This window comes from Haliaeetus albicilla, chromosome 2 (assembly GCF_947461875.1).
Source record: "Haliaeetus albicilla chromosome 2, bHalAlb1.1, whole genome shotgun sequence".
Lineage (NCBI taxonomy): Eukaryota > Metazoa > Chordata > Aves > Accipitriformes > Accipitridae > Haliaeetus > Haliaeetus albicilla.
This window is the reverse complement of record NC_091484.1, coordinates 77,568,829-77,591,297: the sequence shown is the minus strand read 5'-3', so window position 1 is coordinate 77,591,297 and position 22,469 is coordinate 77,568,829. Positions and strand designations below refer to the sequence as shown.

At 42.3% G+C, this 22,469-nt stretch overlaps 1 protein-coding gene across 22 annotated transcripts in view; it reads left to right on the top strand.

Annotated features, from left to right (window-relative positions):
• Positions 1-22,469, top strand: part of OBSCN (obscurin, cytoskeletal calmodulin and titin-interacting RhoGEF) — a 187,726-nt gene that overhangs the window by 81,459 nt on the left and 83,798 nt on the right. For 17 of the 22 annotated variants that reach the window (XR_011323776.1, XM_069778342.1, XM_069778336.1 and 14 more), the window contains 17 exons: positions 645-908; positions 1,651-1,917; positions 2,751-3,014; positions 7,124-7,387; positions 7,726-7,989; positions 8,302-8,565; positions 9,088-9,351; positions 10,788-11,051; positions 12,376-12,642; positions 13,012-13,275; positions 13,877-14,143; positions 15,177-15,443; positions 16,161-16,427; positions 17,678-17,944; positions 19,115-19,387; positions 19,924-20,190; positions 21,957-22,223. Coding sequence is in view for 21 of the 22 variants with exons in the window: in XM_069778342.1 (XP_069634443.1) it covers positions 645-908; positions 1,651-1,917; positions 2,751-3,014; positions 7,124-7,387; positions 7,726-7,989; positions 8,302-8,565; positions 9,088-9,351; positions 10,788-11,051; positions 12,376-12,642; positions 13,012-13,275; positions 13,877-14,143; positions 15,177-15,443; positions 16,161-16,427; positions 17,678-17,944; positions 19,115-19,387; positions 19,924-20,190; positions 21,957-22,223 (4,521 nt within the window). In the remaining variant the exon portion in view is untranslated. The remainder of the gene's footprint in view (positions 1-644; positions 909-1,650; positions 1,918-2,750; positions 3,015-7,123; positions 7,388-7,725; positions 7,990-8,301; positions 8,566-9,087; positions 9,352-10,787; positions 11,052-12,375; positions 12,643-13,011; positions 13,276-13,876; positions 14,144-15,176; positions 15,444-16,160; positions 16,428-17,677; positions 17,945-19,114; positions 19,388-19,923; positions 20,191-21,956; positions 22,224-22,469) is intronic. The other 5 variants (XM_069778333.1, XM_069778345.1, XM_069778347.1 and 2 more) reach the window with 5 other exon arrangements.

Sequence of the window (22,469 nt, the reverse complement as noted above, 5' to 3'; positions counted from 1 at the left end):
AAAACTCTCTTCTCTCAGATTTTCTTCATGCTTTTACTTCCTCTTCTTTCTCCCAGCTGGAGGTACTTCTATTCCTCTCCTCCTCTGAGCTGGCACTTTCTTCCCTGTGCAAGTCGTTTCCTTTTTACTTTAGTGGCACACCACAAGGCAACTTGCTGAATGCTGCTAGCCCCCACCCTGTATTCCTGATATCAGAGCCTTTATGTCCTTGGAAGTGGTGGCTGAAAGGTGCACCTGAAGTTATATTACTAATTTTTTTTTTTCTGAAGCAGAAAGATAAATTACAGTGTCAGGAAAGGTAGAGATCTCCAGCTAGCAGTGCTGTCATCTGGGCCGATGACTTTCAATCAAAAGTCAGGTCATTAATGTTCAAGATAAATGACTTCAGTCTGAAATAGGTAGAGAGGACTACTGGAATCAGCTGGGAAGTGATGAGCACGCTGCAGAAGTCAATGTTAGAAGCAGGTCATGGTGGCAATTACCCCAGTGAGAACCTGCAGTAGTTTTCTAATAGGTGCAGTTTTCAAGAGTATATGATTTGTCTTCCCGTAATAGTGAAGGACTGGCCTCAGGACCTAGTCCTAAGTTCCTCAAGGTCTGGTTAATGATTTTGACGTCCTCTCTGTTTATATTACGTCCCATAGCTTTGCCTGCACTGTTCAAAAAAGACCTTGTCAATATGGAAGCCACAGAAAACGGGACGGCTGTTCTGCAGTGTGAGCTAACTAAACCCACTCCGGTGGAGTGGAGGAAAGGGCAAAAGGTGCTCAAGCCTAGCGAGAAGTACAAAATGAGACTGAAGGATACCATTGCTGAGCTGACCATCCATAGCCTGGAGGAACGAGATGCGGGAGATTACACATGCGTGTGCGGAGACAAGATGACTACTGCATCCCTGACAGTGCATGGTAAAATACATGAGTTTAGTAGGGATTTTGTGCTTTGTCATCTGTGATCTCATACAGGATCACAAACCGGTCTTGATCCCGTCTGTTATTTTAAATGATTATGCCGCTGTATCAACCACTGGGAATATCTTTTACTGAAAGTCCTTCTCTTAGGACTCAGAATTAGCACCATACAGTCTTTTCTGTCCCTGTTCTTTCATGTTAATGGAGTCTGGAAGCAGATAATGAAAAACTTGGTGAAGTCATAAATAGCACTTTCAGTATTTCCATTAATTAATTTCTCTAGGCATATCACTGAGATTTTACTTGTTTTTCTTGAATGGAATTGAAAGGTATTCTGTTATGATGAGAGCTGAGAAAGGCAGGTGAGAACAAAACATCGCAGCCTGAAATTTTAAGTAACATACTGTTCATTTTAATTGTTCATCTGATCTTAAGACAGAGCTGTGCGTAGTTCCTTGAAATCTTGAGATCAGCTTTCTGTTGTTCTATCTTAAAATGCCTTTAAAGCATACCTTGCAGTACTGAAATTGTAGTTTTACAACACTGATTTCCAAATCAGTTGTGACATGCTGAGTGTGGTGTGTTGCAAAGCAGAAGGCAGGGATGAAATCATTGTTTGACCCTCGGGTACTATATGTTCTAAAATTTTTAGTGATTAAAGGGTTTTAATCCAGTGGAGCAGTCAAGATTCAGTATTTCCTCAGTTTTAAAGTGCTCTCTCTTCACCTGTGATCTTCAGCCCTTCCTCCGCATTTTAAAAAAGAGTTGAAGAACGTGGAAGCCACAGAAAATGGCATGGCCACTTTTTGCTGTGAACTGAACAAGCCCGCAGCTGCTGTGGAATGGAGGAAAGGAGACAGGGCCCTCGAGACAAATGACAAGTTCACCATGAGATGTGAGGGCACAACTGCTGAGCTGGTGATCCGTGATTTAGATCTGACAGATGCTGGAGATTACACATGCTGTTATGAAGATCAGAAAACTACCGCTGCGCTAAAAGTGAACGGTAAAAAAAAAAAAATTAAAAAAAAAAATTACAAATTAATTGGATTATTTTCAACCAGCTGGGTTTTTTTTTAAGAGCATAGTTGTATCAGCTTTGAAATTGCAGCCCTGTGTTTCTGATGAATTTAGCAATGTGTGGTTGGACATGGGCATAAATGCCTGAATGCGCTAGTCGGTACCAGGTGCAGATCAGGTGTTTGTTGCAAAAAAATCAGATATTCACCTTGGTACTAACTCATTTTTTGCTCATGTTCAGTAGCAGTTGCTAAAGAAGGAAAATCATATTATTGTGATGTTGGTTGTAAAGATGTTACAATCCTAAAATTGAGACTATTACTATTTGGGAATGAGATATTTTTGATACGGTTTTCAGTGTTTCAGAATAATTTGACAGTCAAATTCTGCTAGACCACTAACTGAGGAGAAATCTCACGGAAAAGTGAGATTATTGCCTCAGGTATAGTTTCATTCATGAACTTTTGCAGTAATGATTTACATTGTGATAGAACTTAAGACACTCTAGTTTTAGGCTTTATTTTCTATTCTGGTAGGCAATCCTTAATGTAAGGTAGGGCTCAGTCTTGCAGAGTCTGAAGAAGTTGAGATTGGTTTGGTTCTCCATTTCATGCCATAGACCATAGCATAAAAAAGCTCTGACTTATGAATCAGGTGTTTTCCAGCTTTCCAAAGTCACTGTTTTATGGTTCTCAGAGTGGCTATCAATCCTACTTGATTAGGGAGGGCATTGCTTGTCACGTGTGGTTGACAGACCACAGATAAAGTTTCTTGAATAGCTGCCATGGTCATACATTCTGCTCATTTTGAACTCCTCAGCCTTGCCTGCACACTTCAAGAAAGAGATGAAGAATGAAGAAGCCACTGAAGGTGGAACAGCCACGCTACAATGTGAGCTATCTAGGGCTGCCTCTGTGGAGTGGAAAAAGAAACACAAAGTGCTCAAATTGAGTGAAAAATATACTATAAGACAGGAAGGTACTACAGCGCAACTGCTGATCCATGCTTTAGAAGTCAAGGATGCTGGGGAGTATACCTGTGTGTGTGGAGACGAGAAGACTACTGCAGCACTGACAGTGCATGGTAAAGAAATCAGAAATGAGAAATTTTTGTGTGATGTTTCTCCCATCTCCTCTGGAAGCCTCAGTACTGACACGCAATGAGTTCTTTCTCTAATCTTGCCATCATTAATTCTGTCAGTAACAGATTTTCTTGGTTTTTTTTTATTGTGAATTTTATCTAATTCTAATTAGAATTGTAGTTCCATTGATTATACTAACATTTTCCCTGTTTTCTTCTCCTTGCTCTTGGTGGTGCACGGCTATGCTGCTTTGCACCACACTGAAGGCTGAAGGGTGCCACATGCTTGTGGTTTTTGTTCCGTTTTACTTACTTTGGACTTGAGCCTAGAGAGATGGAGCAGCAGAAACATTCATACCTCTTAAAAAAGAGTGATCTTAGATTTAAAGTTATATTAGGATTTGACAGATAATTTTAAATAATGCAAATAAAACTAGATTCAATGCAACTTTTCTATATAACTCTGAGCAAGGATCACGTAGATTTGTATTCTGGTATTGCAGAATACTCAGCATTATAGTGTGAGAGTACTTCACAGTCCTCGGTCAAATTCATCTGCAGGCTTTCCTTGGAAGAGAGGGAAACTTTATTTCTGCTATTAACATAGGACAGTAAGAAGTAGTTTCAGCCATCTTGCTCACCTGGAGATTCAGTAGGTCAATGAGTCGATTTCTTTGCTTTACTGCCCAGACCTCTTTATCATCATATTTGCCAATAAAACAAGGATGGGTTCAGCCTCGAACTTCCAATTTAACCATGGAAAACAGAATTAGAAAGGACCTCTACAGGTCATCTAGTCCATTCTTGAGCCCCAATTTGCCATCACCTCTATCTAGCCTGCACTTAAAAACCTCCAGCGGTGAAGAATCTGCAGTTCCCCGGGACACTCATTCCACTGCCTAGCTATCACTACTGCCAGAAAGTTCTTCCTAATTTCAACAAAAGTCTTTCTCGAGCTTGCTTAAGTCATTACTTCTTGTCCTATGTCCTGTAGAAGTGGGGAAATATTTACTTTTTTCTTCTTTGTGAAACTAAGATTTGAAATTACAGATTTGAAAACTTTCATCGTGTCTCACTTCTGTCTTCTCTTTTCTGGACTAAGCACCTTCAATACTTTTACTCTTTCTTCATAGGTCATGTTTGCTAGACTTCAGCTCATCTTTGTTGCTTTCTGGACCATCTTCAGTTAATCCACCTCTTTCTAGAAGTGTGGTGGCCAAAAGCAGACTACAGCGTTCCATCTGAGTCTTTGCCAGAGTGGAGTAGGATGGAAGGACTTCATGTGTCTTGCATGTGACACTCCATTTTATACATCCCTGTTATGATGACTGCTTTATTCACATCAGAGATGCATTTTTTGACTTGCATTTGCTCCATGATCTCTTGTAACCCCAAATCCCTCTCTGCAGATCTTCTGCCTATTGTTCTCCATCTTGTATTTGTGGTGTTGTTTGTTCCTAAATAGAGTATTTTGCACCTGCTCTTGCTGAATTGCAGCCTATTTTTTCACCACTGCTTCATCAAGATCTTCTATCCCTAATCCAGTTTAACAAAGTGCTTTCACCTTCCCTCCCTTCCTACCTTGACATCATTTGCAAAGTTAATGACAACTCTGCGTTCCATTGTCCAAGTCACTAAAGAAAATGCTGAATAATACTGGGCTCCAGAGTATTGAGGAACTCTGCTTATCTCATTCGTTCATTGTGAGTGTAAATCACGGTTGAATATTCTTTGACTGTGGTTTTTCAAATTAGTAGTGATTCCTACTGTAGTTCCACTTATACCTAAGTTAAAGTAAGAGCTTTACTAAAATAAAATTGTGCAGCATATACTGTGTCTTTCTATCAGTGAAGCTTATTAATCTACATCAAGAAATATTACACTGGACCACTCCTTCATGAAGAGAAAAGCTCTTGGCAAGTCCAAGTGTATTGCTACAATGTTCTTCAAAGAATTAAAGTTAAGCTGAAATGGCCATAATTCCTTGGATCCTCTCTCTGCTGCCCCCCTCTTCTCTCTTTTTCCAAGACAAGCACTGTGAACGGGAGTCAGCTTGTAGATCAAGACTGGTGAGTATTCCTAAATCCACATTTTTGTCAATGGACATCTAGTCAACGCAGTCAATGGAAGTCAGCGAGACATCCAGTTCACCTTACAGCAGACGTTTACATTTGGTCAGCAGATAGCTCTATTGGCTCCATTGACTTTGCCTGGATCTTTCTTGACTATCTGGAAGCTTAGACCCTTGGTTTACATGGTAAGAACTAATGTGTATATTTCAATCTGTGAGACATTTTTCACCTCTGAGTTTCTATTTTTTCTGTATTTGTGGAACATCACTCATTCTCTTTGATTTCTGCAATGTAACTGTTAATGTCTGATATTGCTTGAGCCTGTACCTTAAGTATTCCAGGACAAATTTCATCACACCGAGGTGCTTTGAGAATATTCAGTTTATTTAAATATTCTTGAATCCCTTTTTTTCCCCTTATCCTAGCCAGAATTCCTATTACTTTCTTAGCTAACATTAACCTTTAATATTGAAGAATTAAACACTTCAGCTTTCCCCGTATCACTCACCGTCAACTTACATTCCTGAAAGAGAGGTAGACCAACTTCTCCCTTCTTCCTTCTAATCTACTTACAGAATGTCATTGTATTATTTCTGTTTCCTTCTAGTTTAGGCTGGCCAGGTTTCTGGGACTTGTATGCTAATATTCTGATACAGCCGAGAGCCACAAGTTGAACTGTGAGCAAGGACAAAGAAAGCTCCTGGAATAATGATCTTGCCACCTGGTTACTGGGTACAACTACATACAGCATTCAGCTGCATCTGGAGACAGTTGGTATCAGCATTATTTTTCAGATTACCTTCCAGCCCCTCTTTCATGTTGGTCTCTTTGTCCATGAGGTGACAGAGTCCAGGAGTGGGGAACTGCCCTTCACCTTCTTGAGACATGCAGTGAACCTGCCCTTTCTGGTTTTGCCTCTACATTCTGTAGTATTTCCTCTACATTCCATAGTATTTCTTTTGTGCTCATCTAAACCTCTCGTATTTTATAGGTCTCTTGAGTTTCAGGACATTGAAGAATCTGGGGATTAGGCAGGCTGTTCCTGATGATCCTTGGAGTGAGGTAGTCTTTATAATTATGTCCTTAATATTGTTTCTTTGAGAAGTTTTCCACTCTCTTAAACTACCTTGTCCTTTACATTTGCTTCTGTTTCATCGTAAGTAACAATTCTTGAATTATTGAAGCTTGCTTTCTTGTTGCCCACAGAATTTCTTTTTGCTCTTCTTCATTGTTACTTGTCCTAAAGTCCATGAGCTTCTCCCGCTTCATAATTGGTGTGTACCCAATTATCTTCCACATCTGTATTCTCAAATATTTATTTCTTGCTGGTTAGAATCAGGACTAGTCCTCTCCTGTTCTTGTGTATATATTCTATATCCAAAAGTGGTCCCCACCCCATTCTAAATGCTTAGCAGACATTGTCCCATCCTACTGCTCCCATAGTACATATTATAACATTACCATCCAGTCTGATGTTCTGAATGGTTCTATTGGTTGTTCCAAAAGGGACAGGGTGTTAGGATACATCTGAACTTCCCGCTGTGAAGGTCTTACAGCAGATTTCCACAATGGAGACATCATCCTTCTTTTTCCATTTTATTGTTACACAAGCACTTCCAAGAGGTCTCTCTGATTCTGCTCTTCAGCCTCATTCCAACTCTCAGGCTAGGTCTGTAGGCATCCTTAACGCATAAGGTTAAAGCCTTTTCTTTTTCTCTTTAGCTTTTTTCCCCTCATCATGGTGTAACCTGCTGTATCACTTTTCCTGGGCTGAATTACACTGAGAAAGTTATATTTTTGACCATACATAAAGTTTTCGCATTCCTGCTGTTTATTCTCCATACATCTCTAAACCAACAGGCAAATTTACCCACTGTTTGAGACCCTTTTGTGGCTATGATACACATTAGTATCTTCCTTCTGTGAGATGAACCTCCTGTCAGTAACTAGGCATGGATAGATACTGGTAAACATCAAGGTTCATTTTTCTGGTGGCCAAGAACTGCATATCACGAAAATGTTTGCTCCTTTGTTTCTCAGCCCTTCCTGCTCTCTTCAAAGAAGAGTTAAGAAATGAGGAAGCCACAGAGGGTGAAGTGGTGACTCTGCGCTGTGAGCTGACCAAGACCGCTTCAGTGGAGTGGAAAAAGGGACACACAGTACTCAAACCTAGCGAGAAATACAAAATGAGGCAGAAGGATGTCACTGCAGAACTGGTGATCCATAATCTAAATGAGAACGATGCTGGTGATTATACCTGTGTGTGCGGGGATAAGCAGTCCACAGCTTCCTTAGCAGTACATGGTAATAACCAATTCCATCTAGATGTCCTCATTATCGAGCTTATGGTTTGAATTCATTTTTTCTCCATGTTCATTGTTATCTCTGCGTAATTACTCTGAGTCTGACTTTGCACATCATAGTCATGAGAATTAATTTACATTTTGTCATTTAAGGGAAAAACCTTCATCCCGTTTCCTAATAGAAAGTGGTTTTAGGACCTGATCCCTAAAGCAGACGTGAGACCAGGCCCGAAGACAGCTCCCCACTGATGCCCTCGCCTTTTCTTCCCCCACCCCTACCCTTCACCGGCACGCTGTGTTTGCTGCTCCATTTTAACCCTCTGTCCATTGCATCCTCAGCGCTGCCTGCACGCATCAAGGAAAGCCTGAAAGACGAGGAGGTAACAGAAGGTCAAGCAGCCACTCTGCGCTGTGAGCTGAGCAAGGTTGCTCAAGTAGAGTGGAGAAAGGGAAGCCGTTTGGTCAAAGCCAGCGACAAATACAAAATGAGACAGGAGGGCACGGTCATGAAGCTGCTGATCCATGACGTAGAATTGAAAGATGCTGGAGAGTACACTTGTGTGTGTGGAGAACAGGAGACGACAGCTGCCTTGATAGTGCATGGTAAAAAACATATATATATATATATATACACACACACATCTATTATTGTGTGTTTCTCTACCAGCTCATCACTATTGGTTGTGTGTTCACCCGTAGCTGAATTTCTTTCTTTGAATTTGTAAGCTGTTTCTAAGATCTGGTTGCATCCAGGCTGCTTTTCTGTCTATTGGTTTGTCCAATGTCCCAGAATTATGAGGAAAGGAAACTCTTTCCACCCTAAAATGTTCTCTGCTTCTGTACCACCCCATCCCTCCCATCAGCTGTGTGCTACGTGTCATTTTTAACGTCCTCTGTCTGTTTTGTGACCTTCAGCCTTGCCTGCGCTTTTCAAAGAAGAACTGAAGGACCTGCAAGCCACGGAAAGCCAAACAGCCACTCTGCGCTGTGAGCTGACCAAGGCTGCAGCTGTGTCATGGCAGAAAGGAAACAAAATACTCAGGGCAAGTGAAAAGTACATCATGCGGCAGGATAATACCCTTGCTGAGCTGGAAATTTGTGATCTAGAGCTGAAGGACGCAGGAGATTACACCTGTGTGTGTGGAGACCAACACACCACGGCTTCTCTGACAGTGAATGGTAAATTCATCTCGCGGATGACTGTTCATTTTTTGTTTCTCTGAAACATCCTGTTGCTGTACAAGGTGTTCACCTACCAGCTTTTTCCTAGGTATTAATTTGTGTTCAGGAAAGGAGAACTTCACGCTCTGACATTTAATTTTGGTCTGATGTTCCTGAAAAAGGAGCTGAGGACGTGACTATTTCTCCATGCAGACAAACTGTTATGTCGTCAGTTTAAGGGAACAGCGCCTAGGAAGTGCTCCTGTCCTGCCCCCATGTAGGGTGGCCTTGTGATAAGTTTTTTTAGGTTGCTTCTTGAATCCATCCAGCTTGTTGTACTTTGACCTGTTAGCTCAGCATTTCTTTTCTTACTGTCACTGCTGGATTTAATTTTCCAGATCATCGTAGTGATAACCACAACCTCAATGGTTAAAGTCCCTGACTCGGCCAGGTTTGAACTTCAGTCGAGGGTTCATGATGCTGATCACAAATGCAGATGTCTTAGTTTATATACACTGTCTAATTACTTTCCATTCCCAGCCCTGCCAGTGGTTTTCAAGGAAGAACTGAAGAATGAAGAAGTCCTAGAAGGAACATCAGTCTCTCTGCATTGTGAATTAAGCAAAGCAGCTCCAGTACAGTGGAAAATAGGGTCCAAAGTGCTCAAAGCAAGTGACAAATATCAAATGAGACAGCCTGGCACCACTGCAGAGCTAGTCATTCGTGACCTAGAAGTAAAGGACGCTGGAGATTACACCTGTGTGTGTGGTGACCAGAAGACAACAGCAACCTTAACGGTTCATGGTAAAAAGTCCTTACTAAAATTGATAAACAGCTCTATAGGCTTGTATGTGTTTTTATCACTTTCTCTTCCTTCATTCTATGTATAGATAATTTCTTACTGAGAAAGAATAGTTCAGGGCAAATTTTGGGGTCATTATTAATCTGTCCCCCTTTAAAAGGAGAAAATGAGATGTTTCTTTCTGTCCAGGTGCCCTCTTCTTGGACACCTATATTTTCCAGCTCTTTCTCCCCCTGCCCCTAGTCCCCATGGCTCACTTTCAGCCAACCACAGTTTTCTCCAAAACCCACATGTATGGGCTGTCAGGCTCTCTGCCCTCCAGGCACTGCTCAAAGGAGAAGTGAGGGTTGGGGCAGCAGCAGAAGGAGGACATGTCCCTGTGTGGTGTGACGTGGCCAGGGCTGCTCTTGGGGGTACCAGATTCTTTAAGCAAGAAGACATGGAGAATGAGATCAGAGTTACCATTTCAGAGCCTGTTACCCTTAATTTAGGTTTGAAGGATGCAGGGGTCTACACCTCTATGTGGGGATCAGGACTACCCTGACAGTTAGGTATTAAATAAAACACCAACGCCACAGGTTATCAGCTCCCAATAAACCAATCCATAGATAAATCCTTGCGTTACATTAATGATCTCATTACCTGATGTTCTGCTCTCCTTTTATTAATGAATATCCATTTTAATGGTGTAACAGTCCTTGGCTGTGAGGAACTTACTTGGTCAGAGACCCAGTTCTGTCCCCTCCAGCTTTTTCCAAAAAGTTCTGACCCTCCCCTGGCCTTAGCTGAGACATGGACTTTTTCTGGCGCCTTTGGGGAGTACTGTTTGTATTCTGTACGTGCTCACAGTAGTTGTGCACAAGGCACGCTTGTGGGTAAATGTTAATAATTAGTTTTCCTGAAGGTTATTTCCCACAGGTTGGTCTGTCTTTGGGTTTTGATTTCCAAAATAGGACATAGTGAGAACCTGAAATTCTTATTACATGTAATGGTCCTTCAAACTTCAATTTAAAACTAGAAATAGTTTTCTTTTGAAATCTGGCTGATTTCATCTAGATGGTGCTATAAGTTTTTAGTAAAAACAAAACAGAAAATAACAATACTAGCCTCCAAGAAATCACACCTGTGTAGGTAAAATAGTACTGTATCCAGCAGTATTATTTGTGAGTGCTGTTGACCCAAGATCTGGATCTTTCTGTATTGTTCTTTCACCATGAAAATCAACATACAATCAGGGAACTGATCCCTTAGGGTGAGTGAAACCACGTCACGCTCGAAGAAGGATGCTTTCGGAGTTTCTGAAGTTGGCTATAGCTGAGCATGTTTATAATAGGCAGAAAAGGGGAGGCATGAGGGGAAATAATCCCAAGCATGAAAAAGAAATTAGGATTTTAATTCTGGTTTTCTGATGACCGTTTGTCCATGTTGCATCCTTCAGCTCTGCCACCACTCTTTAAGGAAGAGCTAAAGAACAAGGAAGCAGAAGAAGGTGGAGAAGTCGCCCTGCGCTGTGAGCTCACCAAGGCTGCTCCGGTGGAGTGGCGGAAGGATCAGAGGATTCTCAAAGAGAGTGAGAAATACAAAATGAGGCAGGAAGGGACCAAGGCAGAGCTGGTGATTCATGAAATAGCTGAGGAAGATGCAGGAGACTACACCTGTGTGTGTGGAGAGCACCAGACTACAGCTGTCTTAACAGTACAGGGTAAAAACTATCCTGACCTCCTATTTCCTAACTGGAAATGTCTGTCTTCTACCATCAGGTGTTCAAGTTTCCATGTCTGTCTGTTCAAACTTATTAACTGAAGTTCCATTAATTTGAAATCCTATTCCCTGCCTTTGATGACCTGCAGGCTGTGTATATTGGAAAATACCGGTCTGCATTTTTCCGTGCCATCCTTTTGTCTTTTCCTTTCCTTAAACACAAACCTGTTATCCTTTCATCTTTCCCTTCTGACATTCCTTTCCTAGCATATAACCCCACTATTCTTTTATCTTTCCTTTCCTGCATTTATTCTCTAAACCACACATCTGTTCATTCTTTGCCATTCCTTTTTGGCATAATAAGCAGTATTCAAAATAAGACTGTGTTAGTTATAATTTCTTCTGTGCTAAATTATGTTTATATTGGGTTTTGTGCCCAGAACCAGTGTCCTAATGCACAAGGATAGGTTTGTCTGAGGAGTCTGATTTTTCTAGGCAGGAAAGAATAAATTCCTTATGTGGCCTCCTTCTGGTCTTATTTTGTTGCAAGGACCAATTGCTGTGCAAATAAAACTGGTGTTTCAGCTTAACGCTGTTGGTGGTGGGAAATGTGCCAAATCAAGGAGGCTAAATGTGGTTTCTAGACTAGATATTTTAACTTAGCTCCACCACTGTGGAGCAAGTGATTAAGTCTGAGATCTGAGATATACAGCCCTGTTAAGGATGTGGAATGTCTCGTTATCCCACCTAGTTAATAGAGGGACATATGTTAAGGTCACCAAATTTATTTCAAGGAAATAAAAGTGGGGAAAATATGTTCTGAGACATGAAAACAGGCTGAGATTCAGCATCTGGAGATTTTCTTTGGGGCCAAGAAGAATCTGTGAGCCCTGGCTGCATCTTTTCAAGGGTATGTCAAGGAAGAAGGAATGGTGATGAGTAAGGAGCTGTGCCAAAAATCAGAGCTCAGCAGGGCTGCTCTGTAAGAAAGGAGACTAAAAAGGCACGAAGTTTGCGGAAGACACCAACACTTGTGTGAAGTAAGGACCTCAGAGATGCTATTCTTAGTTTTTCCTACATGGAAACTGGTAGAAAGCAGATGTAAATCTCTCGAGGACAGTGCAATTTTGCTAGTAGGAAGCCAGCATAAAACCCAAAAGGATTAGGGTATATATTCCCACTAGGATGTTTTCATTTCTCTTTCCTCTCTTTGTTGCTGTTGCTTGCCCTTCCATAACCTTCACCACTTTCCCTTGTCACTTCCTACTTTCACTCATCCCTGGAGATGTCCTCAGTTCGTAATACTTTTTACCTGCATCCTTCAGCTGTGCCTCCATTTTTCCAAGAAGAAATGACCAGCGAGGAAGCGGTGGAAGGTGGAACGGCCACTTTGCGCTGTGAGCTCAGCAAGGCATCTGCCCGCGTTCAGTGGAAGAAGGGCCCTCGTGTCCTCACCTCGGACAAGAAGTACAGCACGAGACGGGAAGGCTGCGTTGTGGAGCTGGTAGTTCACGATTTAGACTTGAATGATGCTGGAGAATATACCTGTGTGTGTGGAGACAAGACAACCACAGCTGTTTTGACAGTGCATGGTAAAGTAACCCTTGGGATTTAAGGTCCTCCAAACCTTGGACCTGCCCAAGTCCCTGTTTCCATGGTCTGTTCCTATTCCCTTTCTGTTTGCTTGGGCTTTTGTGTTCCTTTCAACTTATGTGCTTCCTCCTTGTGTTAGAATTGGGAAAAAAGTTGCCTGTTGGTGTTCGTCTTGTCAACTGTGCTGGTTCTTCTCACTTTCCTTGCTCTGATGCAGAGTCCAGGGAAGCTGGGAGAGATTTTTCGGTTTGTTCCACTAACCTGGATCAGGGCTCAGTAGTGTACCATGCATCCTCTCCCCCAGGACCTCATCTAGCTGATTTTTAAGGAATATTCACTCCCTCTGTGGTAACTCTTTTACTCTTCAGCACTGCCTCCGGAATTCAAAAAAGACCTGAAGGACCTAGAAGCTGTAGAAAGTGGGACAGCTGCTCTGCACTGCGAGCTGACTAAACCTGCTGTGGTGAAGTGGATGAAAGGGCAGGAGGTCCTCAAAGCAAGCAGCAAATATAAAATGAGTCAAGATGGTGCTGTTGCAAAGCTGATTATCCATGAGCTGGATATGGAGGACACTGGAGATTACACCTGTGTGTGTGGAGATCAGCGGACAACTGCCACTTTGACAGTCAACGGTAAAAAAAAAAAAAAAAAAAAAGGGAAAAGGTTGTAATATTTTCTGAAAATTAAAACTGTGCTCTAGTGTCGCTTATGGAGAAGAGCTGACTACAATTCATAAGGTGTGCAGAATAGCATGGTCTATACAGCCTAATGGAGTGACTAGGTAGAAAATGGGAATTGCAATGCAGAACAAATTACATTTTGTCAGTATGTTGCTGTCAGGATAATTGTAATCTCTCCTGCGAGTGGCCTATCTTAAGAGGCAATATGAACTCTTACAAATCCCTGCTGATCTTCAGAATACCTCTTCAGTGATCAGGGCAACACAGTGGCTATTTTTATAGTAGGAAAAAATATTCTGCCACTTTTGGATCATAGATTAGATTAAGCTTCTATATACTTCATGGCAAATGTAACTTCTTGAAATCGATTTCTTCTTGTTCTGCAGATACTCCTATTACTTCTCTGGGGAAATAGCCATGTACTTTGAATCTAGAGCACTGAGGCGTAGAGACATCTGCAAAAAAAGCTCTTTTGGCGCTTTCGTTTTCTTTCTACTTTCTCTTTCCCAAACCTCAACTGCAGTATGTCGCAAGTTATGTTTCTATTTTATAGCCCTACCAGCACTTTTTAAACAAGAACTTCAGAATACCGAGGCAGAAGAAGGTGGTACAGCAACACTGAGGTGTGAGCTTACCAAACCCAAGGCTCCAGTAGAGTGGAGAAAAGGAGATATTACTCTCTACCCTGGTTTGAAATATGAGATGAAGCAGCAGGGCTCCACTGCTGAATTGGTCATTTATGACTTAGAACTGGACGATTCAGGAAGGTACACCTGTGACTCTGGACATCAGCAGACAACGGCTGTGGTAACCGTACATGGTAGGCGGAGTATTGACTCTTGGCTCAATAGAGATGAAGTGAAAGGGGCATCTCCCAGTGCTCTCTACAGGCATTTATTTGTTTTGCTGCTGGCCCATGCCAGCATACGTATTCTACTTGAGCATGACACATGGTCAGGTTAGAAAAGTTCTGCTTGCAGTATCTGCAGTGATTAATCAGCATCAAAGCAATTAAATGTTGCCACGATGTCAAAGTATGATTAACCCTTCTGCTCTCTGAATGCAGGGACTGTGGCTGCATATGGGAAAGGATAATGGAAAATAAGCCAGGCAGGCTGATGGTTATTTTTGGTTGTTGTTGCTTCAGTAGGCATAAGGGATGCCTAATTGGGCATAATGCCTGATTGGGATGATAAGAGGTGCAACAGTTGGGGGTTAAAGGATTTCTATAACATGTGAATGTGCTGTATTATTACTTGAGGCTTTGAGTGCAAACAGCTGCATCCACATCTGTTTTCCTCCACCCCTTCTACCATCCAGAGCAAGACCTTGCCTGAAATCTGAATTTCCTCTTCCATTTATCACTTTATTGTCATCTTTTACTGTACTGCCTCTTCTTGTGTTTTGAATGCTAACTTGATTTTTTATATGTTGATAGAAAATAGAAGCTTTTTTGGGGGGAGGGGGGGGAGAATAGTCTTTGCTTAATGTTGCAAACTCAGAGACCTTTATTAAGGAATAAGCATCCATTTAAGAGAGAGCATGTCCCAGTGATCTTTGACTAAAGCATCCATACTTGGTGTGGAGACGCCTCCATGGGAAAGTCTGACTCCTTTGGATCACAAGCCAGGCCATTCTATGGATCACTTTCTAAGACTAAAACTTTCCTAACTTCACATCTGTCCTCAGCTCTTGGTTCATGTAATGGTTCTCAAAAGTTGCTACCAAGTAAGAGAGCTGCAGCCCAAAGATTGCGGAATCATTAGAATAGGCCTTTTCTGAAGAATGATGGTAGGATTGGGTCCTTTCCAGACTGAAACACTCTTAAAACATTTCCCTCTCAAATTTTGCAGCACTGCCTGTCACGTTTAAGCAACCCCTACAAAATAAGGAATCAGAGGAAGGAGGTACAGCTACATTCTGCTGTGAGCTGTCGAAACCCAATGCTGCAGTGGAATGGAGGAAAGGAGGAGTGGGGCTTCAGCCCAGCCAGAAATATGAAATGCGGCAGAGGGAATGCCTGGTAGAGCTCTTAATTCATAATCTTAAATTAGAAGATACAGGAGAATACAGCTGTGATACTGGAGATCAGGAAACAAAAGCATCTTTAAATGTGAAAGGTAGGTGGTATGAGCTGACTCCTAAATCAATATATTCCATCCAACGTGCAAAGCAACAGTTTGAATATGAATATTTTTAAGTACTTGACTTTCTTCCCCTATAAATATTTTCCTTTTCATCTGATATACTAGAATATCTTTTTTTTTTTTTTTTTTTTTTTTCCAAATGAGAATGGAAGAGGATGATACTTTGTTCTTCCAGTGCTGCATTTGAGTTTTGGGTTCTAAGAAAAAATACTTTCTAGCTTTATGGCTGGGGATAAATTACAGAAAGAGCAATGCTTTAACATAACATCTGGACATTTCACATGACATGTGGTTTAAGTATTTAAAAAAAAGATTTTCTTCCAAATCCTGGAAGAAGACTAACAATGACCTTCCTGATCTGTCAAGGCTGTCTATGGAGTTTTGAACATCTTTACTCCTGAGATCATTTTTAGATCAACTGAGGGATAAATTCATTCAAAGGATTCAACCCTGGGAAGAATTTGAGTCAAAGAACAAAGGAAATAAATGTTATAAGTGCAGATGGCTGCTTCTGACGCAGCAAGATCTCCTAGTAGCTCCAGGCAAATTAGAAAACATGGATCCTGCCTAGGAATATGACATTTGCAGAGCACGGTATCTTGTTCTCCGAAGTGTCAGTCTAACTGTGTTAACCGGGACTTGGCTCAGGCTTCAATAAAAGCTCTCGTTGCTTCTTTTTTTCCCCTTTAGCTCTGCCAGTTCTTTTCAAAAAGGAGCTCAAAGACAAGGAGGCAGAAGAAGGAGCTGCGGTGAAATTCCAGTGTGAGCTGACAAAGGATAATGCAACGGTGGAGTGGAGGAAAGGCACCATGCAGCTCTTCGCATGCGCCAAATATGAAATTAAACTAAGTGGTCGCACAGCTGAACTTGTGATTCATAATATAGAACCAGAAGATGCCTCTGATTACACGTGCGATACAGGAGACCAGCAGAGCACAGCAGTCCTCAGAGTGAATGGTTAGCATTGCATCAAAATGGAAGAGAGGATAAAAGGGATTTGTGAAATTGTGTGAATGATATTCTTTTATTTATTGGTGACTAAACCCCTCTAAAAGTTAACGAGGAAAGCAGGTGCCCAGTCATAAACCAGAATACAGAAAGTGGATCTTGTGGGACAGGATTTGTAGAATGGCTATTTAAGCCTGTAAAGCACAGTGTATAGTGTATTGACCCCTTCCTCTGATATGATGAAAGCAAGAAACTCTGCATCATGGGGATTTTGCAAGTCTAATAGATCTTTATTTTTGGCACTTTGCATTCATTGCTGGCTCAGTTGAATCAATAACTAATCATAAGCCTTTTACAGAAGCATTTAAAAAAATTTACTATTTTCAATTTTTGTCCCATGAATATCCTGGGAACACTGTTTAAACAAACCAGGAATAATGTCTGTGATTAATCACCATCTGTGAAATGTTTGTGGTCATCTCTGACTGTTGGGTCAGAACTCTTGGGTGGAACTTGCGGCTTTGACCTAAGCCAAAACCTTTCAAACTACATCCTCTTGGCTGAACCTGACCCACAAAGCAGCCACTGGGTCAACTATGAGTGAAAGAGCCCTGTGCTTGCTTTACATTTATCACAGTAGGGTTTAGACAGAGGAACCACAAGTGCTGAGATTCCTGTTTTCACAACTGCACACACACACACGATGGAAATTCCCTTCTTGTTTTCCTTAGGGACAAGCTGTCGTCTGACCTGTTCCATGCCCTGCTTGGATAAATGTAGTCTATTTGTGCGTCATCTGGAAGGACTCGCTGTTGATGGTCTAGGGTCTTGAAAAGATAGCAGAGAAATCAGAAATGTGTTTAAAGCTTTACATCATTTACGGTGTTTGAAGTCATGAGTATTTCTATAAAAATGAACAGATTTGCACTAGTTTTAATCAGAAAGTACCAGGTTTTGGTCAGCCAAAAATTTTTATGTGTGTTGGAATTTCCAATATCCAGAGACGATATACAACAGGTGTAATGTGGATGCCCTTGACTTTATGGGAAACAAACATATTTGAGGAACTTTCTGATCCTCTCCTTGTCTGGATATCCAGAATATAGGTCTGTTTATAGAGAAAAAAGGGTTGTTATTATCATATAACCACTTAATGCAAATTTGTTCTGCAGCATCAGACCCCAGGTGCCTTGTGTTGAATTGTGCAGACTTGGCCTCCAAGCTAACGGCTCGTGTATTCATTGTTTTTCACTTTGCAGCCATCAAACCCCAGCTGAAGCAGCAGCTGAAGAACGAAGAAGTGGAAGTGGGAGGAACGGCCAGGCTGCGCTGTGAGATTTCCATTAGCAAAGCAGAAGTGGAGTGGAGGAAAGATGGAGTCGTCCTTCACTCAAGTTCCAAGTATGAAATGTGGCAGGACGGCACGTTCCGCGAGCTGCGTGTTCACCGCCTGGAGCCTAGAGATGCTGGAGAGTATTCCTGCAAGGCTGGGGATGAGACGAGCTCTGCAAAACTGACCGTGAAAGGCAAGACACGTTTATTGGGGCAAGGGGATTTTCACTTTAGGATGCTAAGATTTTGCAACGTAATTGTTACTATTGTGATAAACACAGAGCATAGGAAGGGTATCACAAAAAAATCTTATGGTCAATGAATGCACTGAAGCAAAGATTCACTTGGTGGACAGGAGAGGATAAGGCAGCCGTAATTTTTGACTCATGCCTTGAAATATTTGCTTGACATCATATGCATATGAGCGAACAGATGGTTCACCCCCAGCTTCCAGTCACATGGCAGCTGCATCTGGCCTTAATGTCATTACAGACAGAGCTTGCTTTCAGGTTGGACCACTAGCATGGAACAATCACCGCTAGCATCCCTACAGGCTACTCGATATTATAGATACACTCTACATTATGCCCAGCTGCACCATTTTTCATGCAGATGGTGACCTCAGCTGTCTGAATACGTACTGTGTTTGCTCAGATGAAGATTGCGCTGCTTCTCCCTTGGTATTCCCCTGCAGATTCGGGGTACATACAGCTTTTGCCTGTCGCAGGCTGTCTGTATGATCTTTGCACAGATCTGCAGGTGTCCCGCTGTCCTAGAAGCAGGACTCGAGCAAACTGAAGCGCAACTGCCCTGTGCTCACGTTAATCCAGTAAATCCTGCTGAGAGCACAGAGCCAACCAGATTCCCAACCAGTCTGGAGTGCCCGCGCCGAGTATATGCAATTCTGTTCATGAAAGCCAGTAGAGGGGATGAGGTTTTCATGTTGTTCTGTGAAGATATCTAAGTGCAAATGTAATAAGTTTCAAAATCCTGAATTTGGTATCACATTCACACCTTATTCACCCAATTACATTAATTAATTAAAAAAAAAATCAATACTCAATGTATCTCTGAGAAAGGGCAAAGAGTAAAACCACTGACTGAAAGATATTGGCCATGTTACCTAGTACGCTGAAAGTAGTGAACCAGCAGCATTTGAAATGTGATTTGAGAAGCTGTGATATCTCCATCCTTGGAGGTACTTCAAGCTCAGCTGGACAAGGCACTGAGCAACCTGCTGTAAGCTGGCCCTGCTTTGACCAGTGGTGGGACCAGATGACATCCAGAAGTCCCCTGCAATCTATATTATTCGATGATTCTGTGATTTCATCCATGTTTTCCCTTTCATGGTTTGACTATTGCAGAGCCTGACGTGACCATCGTGAGTGGCCTAAAGGACATGGTGGTGTTTGAAGGGGATGATGTCACGTTTCGGTGCCAGGTTTCTCATGAAAATGCAAGGGACGTTGAATGGAAGCTACAGGATGTTGTGCTGCAAAATAATGAAATGAATGAGATCTCAGTGGAAAAGGGAAAGATTCACACACTGACATTAAGGAAGGTGACTGAGCAGGACATTGGCACCATCACTTTCCGAGTGGGGCCTCACACCTCGACGGCAGAGCTCACGGTAAAAGGTAAGGGCTCTCTGTCATGTGGGAAAGCAACAAGATTGGTGAGAAAAAGTGGCATTTTGCTTATGCTAACAGTAAATTCAAGGCCGTCATTCACCCCTTGTTAGGTCCATGTTAGTAGGGTACTTGTGTACCTTGTGTTAGTAGGGTACTTCAGACCGCACATGTGGTCTCATAGACTGTCATCACCATGGATGGATGGTGGATATGTCACCAGGGTCCTGAAGCTAGCTGGTTTCTAGAGAAATTACTAGCTTGGCTGCAGTGGGTAGACTGATAGACCTGTAATTTTCATTGCTTCCACTCTCCCTTTTCTTCTTTTTTCTTTTTCTTCTTTAGTCTTTCTTTCTCTAAACACTGTTTTGAAGAAATTCTCAGTCAAACATCCTTCTCCTTCCCTCTTTGAAGATTGTTTTAACCCCCTAATATATAGCACAGAAGTTAAAGTTTAGTACTTAACTGTTCAGCTGTAGCTTTAACCCTGCAGGGAAAAAAGATAAAGGTGACTGTAAATGCCTTTGCTGTTTTTGTAATTTCAGTGCCACCTCCAGTCTTTAAGGAGAAATTACAGAGCACAGAACTGCAAGAGGAAGAAACAGCCATCCTCCGCTGCGAGGTCTCCCAGCCTAGCGCTGCAGTGGAGTGGAAGAAGGGCACTCAGGTCATTTCCCCAAGCTCCAAGTATGAAATCAGGCAGGAGGGAACAATTCATACTTTAAAGATTTATCACTTAAAACCAGAAGACTCTGGCAAATACACCTGTGATAATGGAAATGAACAAACAACAGCCACTTTAACTGTTAAAGGTAGGTTGTTTCATTTTCTTTTTAAGATGAGAAACTTGTTCCACTCCGTTAGCTTAAGACTAGCAAGAGGGTGCTATCTGCTTGACTTCTGTGTCCTCAGATGTACTTTGCTGGCATAAAGCAGCTGAGTCCTTTTGCTTTCAGAAGTTATGTTAAGTCCTGTGGTGTCCTGAGCAATGAACATGGAGGGACCCAAGTGCAGCAACTGCTTCCACAATCCTAGACACAAATGCCTCTTTCTGGTCACTCAGAAAACCAAAGCTGGAACTAAAATTAGAATGAGACCATTTTTGATGCTTAACCATCCTTGGAGCTGTAGTTCCACCTGAGAAAATGGTGCTCAAGAGTCAAAGTGCTCAAACTTACTTGGGCACTCCAGCTTGACGAGCAAGGCACCTAAATAGTTCTAGTGCCTAGCTTCTTAAAAACAGGTGTAAAATGCCAGATCCTCTGATGGTGGCTGTCCGCTTGTGTCTCTACCTGTGGTCCCAGCCACTCCAGCAGTCTTTGAAAAAAAAACTCCGAAACCAGGAAGCTGAGGAAGGCTCTAAGGTCACCCTTCATGCCAAGCTCTCCAAACACGATGCACTAGTGAAGTGGAAAAAAGGGTCAGTCTTGCTCTAAGCCAGGAACAAGTATGAGATGCAGCAGATGCACTCTGCTGTGGAGTTACTCATCCACGATCTACAGCTGAAGGATGCTAGAGGCTACATCTGTGATTCTGGCGATGAGCAAACTATGGCATCCTTGGTAGTGAAAGGAGACAAAAAGCTATTGCTTCACCTTTTAGAGAGCTAAAGGTTAGTTTAGGTGTTCTATATGTAAGATTCAGGGACACTGTGGCAGGGTCTGGTCCTTTTTTATGATGAGGATTTCTGAATCAACAGTGACACAGTCTGACAGAGTAGGTCTTCACAAAGACTATTTCTCTCTCCTCCTCATTCCTTTGCTGGCTCCTAAGAGCCCTTGGGCTGCAGGACTTAGCTGCACAGTGGGATGCCTTCACTGCAAATGCAACTGTACAAAAGACTTGACCCCAGCTATTCCCCAGCTGTCCGACAAAATACACCATCCATTCCTACATCAGCCACAAGAAACTTCAGATCTACCTCCTCTTATACAGACCTGTCATCCTGTGAATTCACTCTGATTTCTGGAACCCCATCTCTTTCCCTTGTAAATACCAATTCAGCCGTGAGTGTGGAGCCACCAAGGTTCTTCTAGGGAACTGGACTTGAGGAACTAGACTTGTATGTGTGGCGCTTTTTAAATCAACCCATCAAAACTCCATCTCGACCCATCAGTGATACACATCAGTGCAGAGACTTCCAGCGTTCATTTCTCTTCTGGGTCCAATTTTCAAAGGAGGGTCATTATATAACGATGTTTCTCCATGCACCCTGCCAAATACCCAAGAACTTAGATATTAGGTGTAGGCTTTTGCGTTGTGGCTTTGGTACCCATTTTGGAGGTACGTGAACTTAGATGCTCAAAAGTCCATACCTGTGACCATTCCTGTGTAAGAAGAAACACATTCCCAGAGGTGCTCGGGGTGTGCAGTGCCCAGTGACTCTTGGGGAGTGCAGAGTGCTTAGTGCTCCTGGAAATCCAGCACTTTCTGTCATTCCTTGTTTGGGTTTTAAAATAATTTTGGAATTGAGTTTGAGCCAAATTTGGAATGGCACCAGAGTTTCATTAAACACAAGACTTAGTGACACAGTCAGCAATGAAATATAATTTTTTTCCTCTGATTTATTTTGGTTTAGCTTTGCCAGTAACCTTCACAAAACCACTCCAGAACCAGCAAGCTGAAGAAGGTGGCACCATCACTTTGAGCTGTGAAATCTCAAAATCAAATGCTGCTGTGCAGTGGAAGAAGGCCGGGAACGTGCTGGGACCAAGTGACAAATACAAGATGCATCAAGCTGGATCCGTGGCTGAGCTGACGATTCGGAACCTGAGTGAAGCTGATGCTGGGGAGTACACGTGCAATGCAGGGGACCAGCAAACCACTGCAGCTGTGCTCGTGAAAGGTGGGACTTTGCGTGGGGAAGAGCTGAACAGAGCTTGGTACCGTGGCAGGGGCACACGGTTAAGTAATTTGACAGCTAGACATTGTCCTGTGCCCAAACTGAATCATGGGGATCTCAAAGACGAGAGTGATTTCAGAGGGATCAGAACTGGGTCGGTTATCTCTAGGGAATCAGAAATGGGTCTTTAGTCAATGATCTGTGGTTTGATGTTAATGTCACCCACTAAAATCCGTTGACAATGTTTTC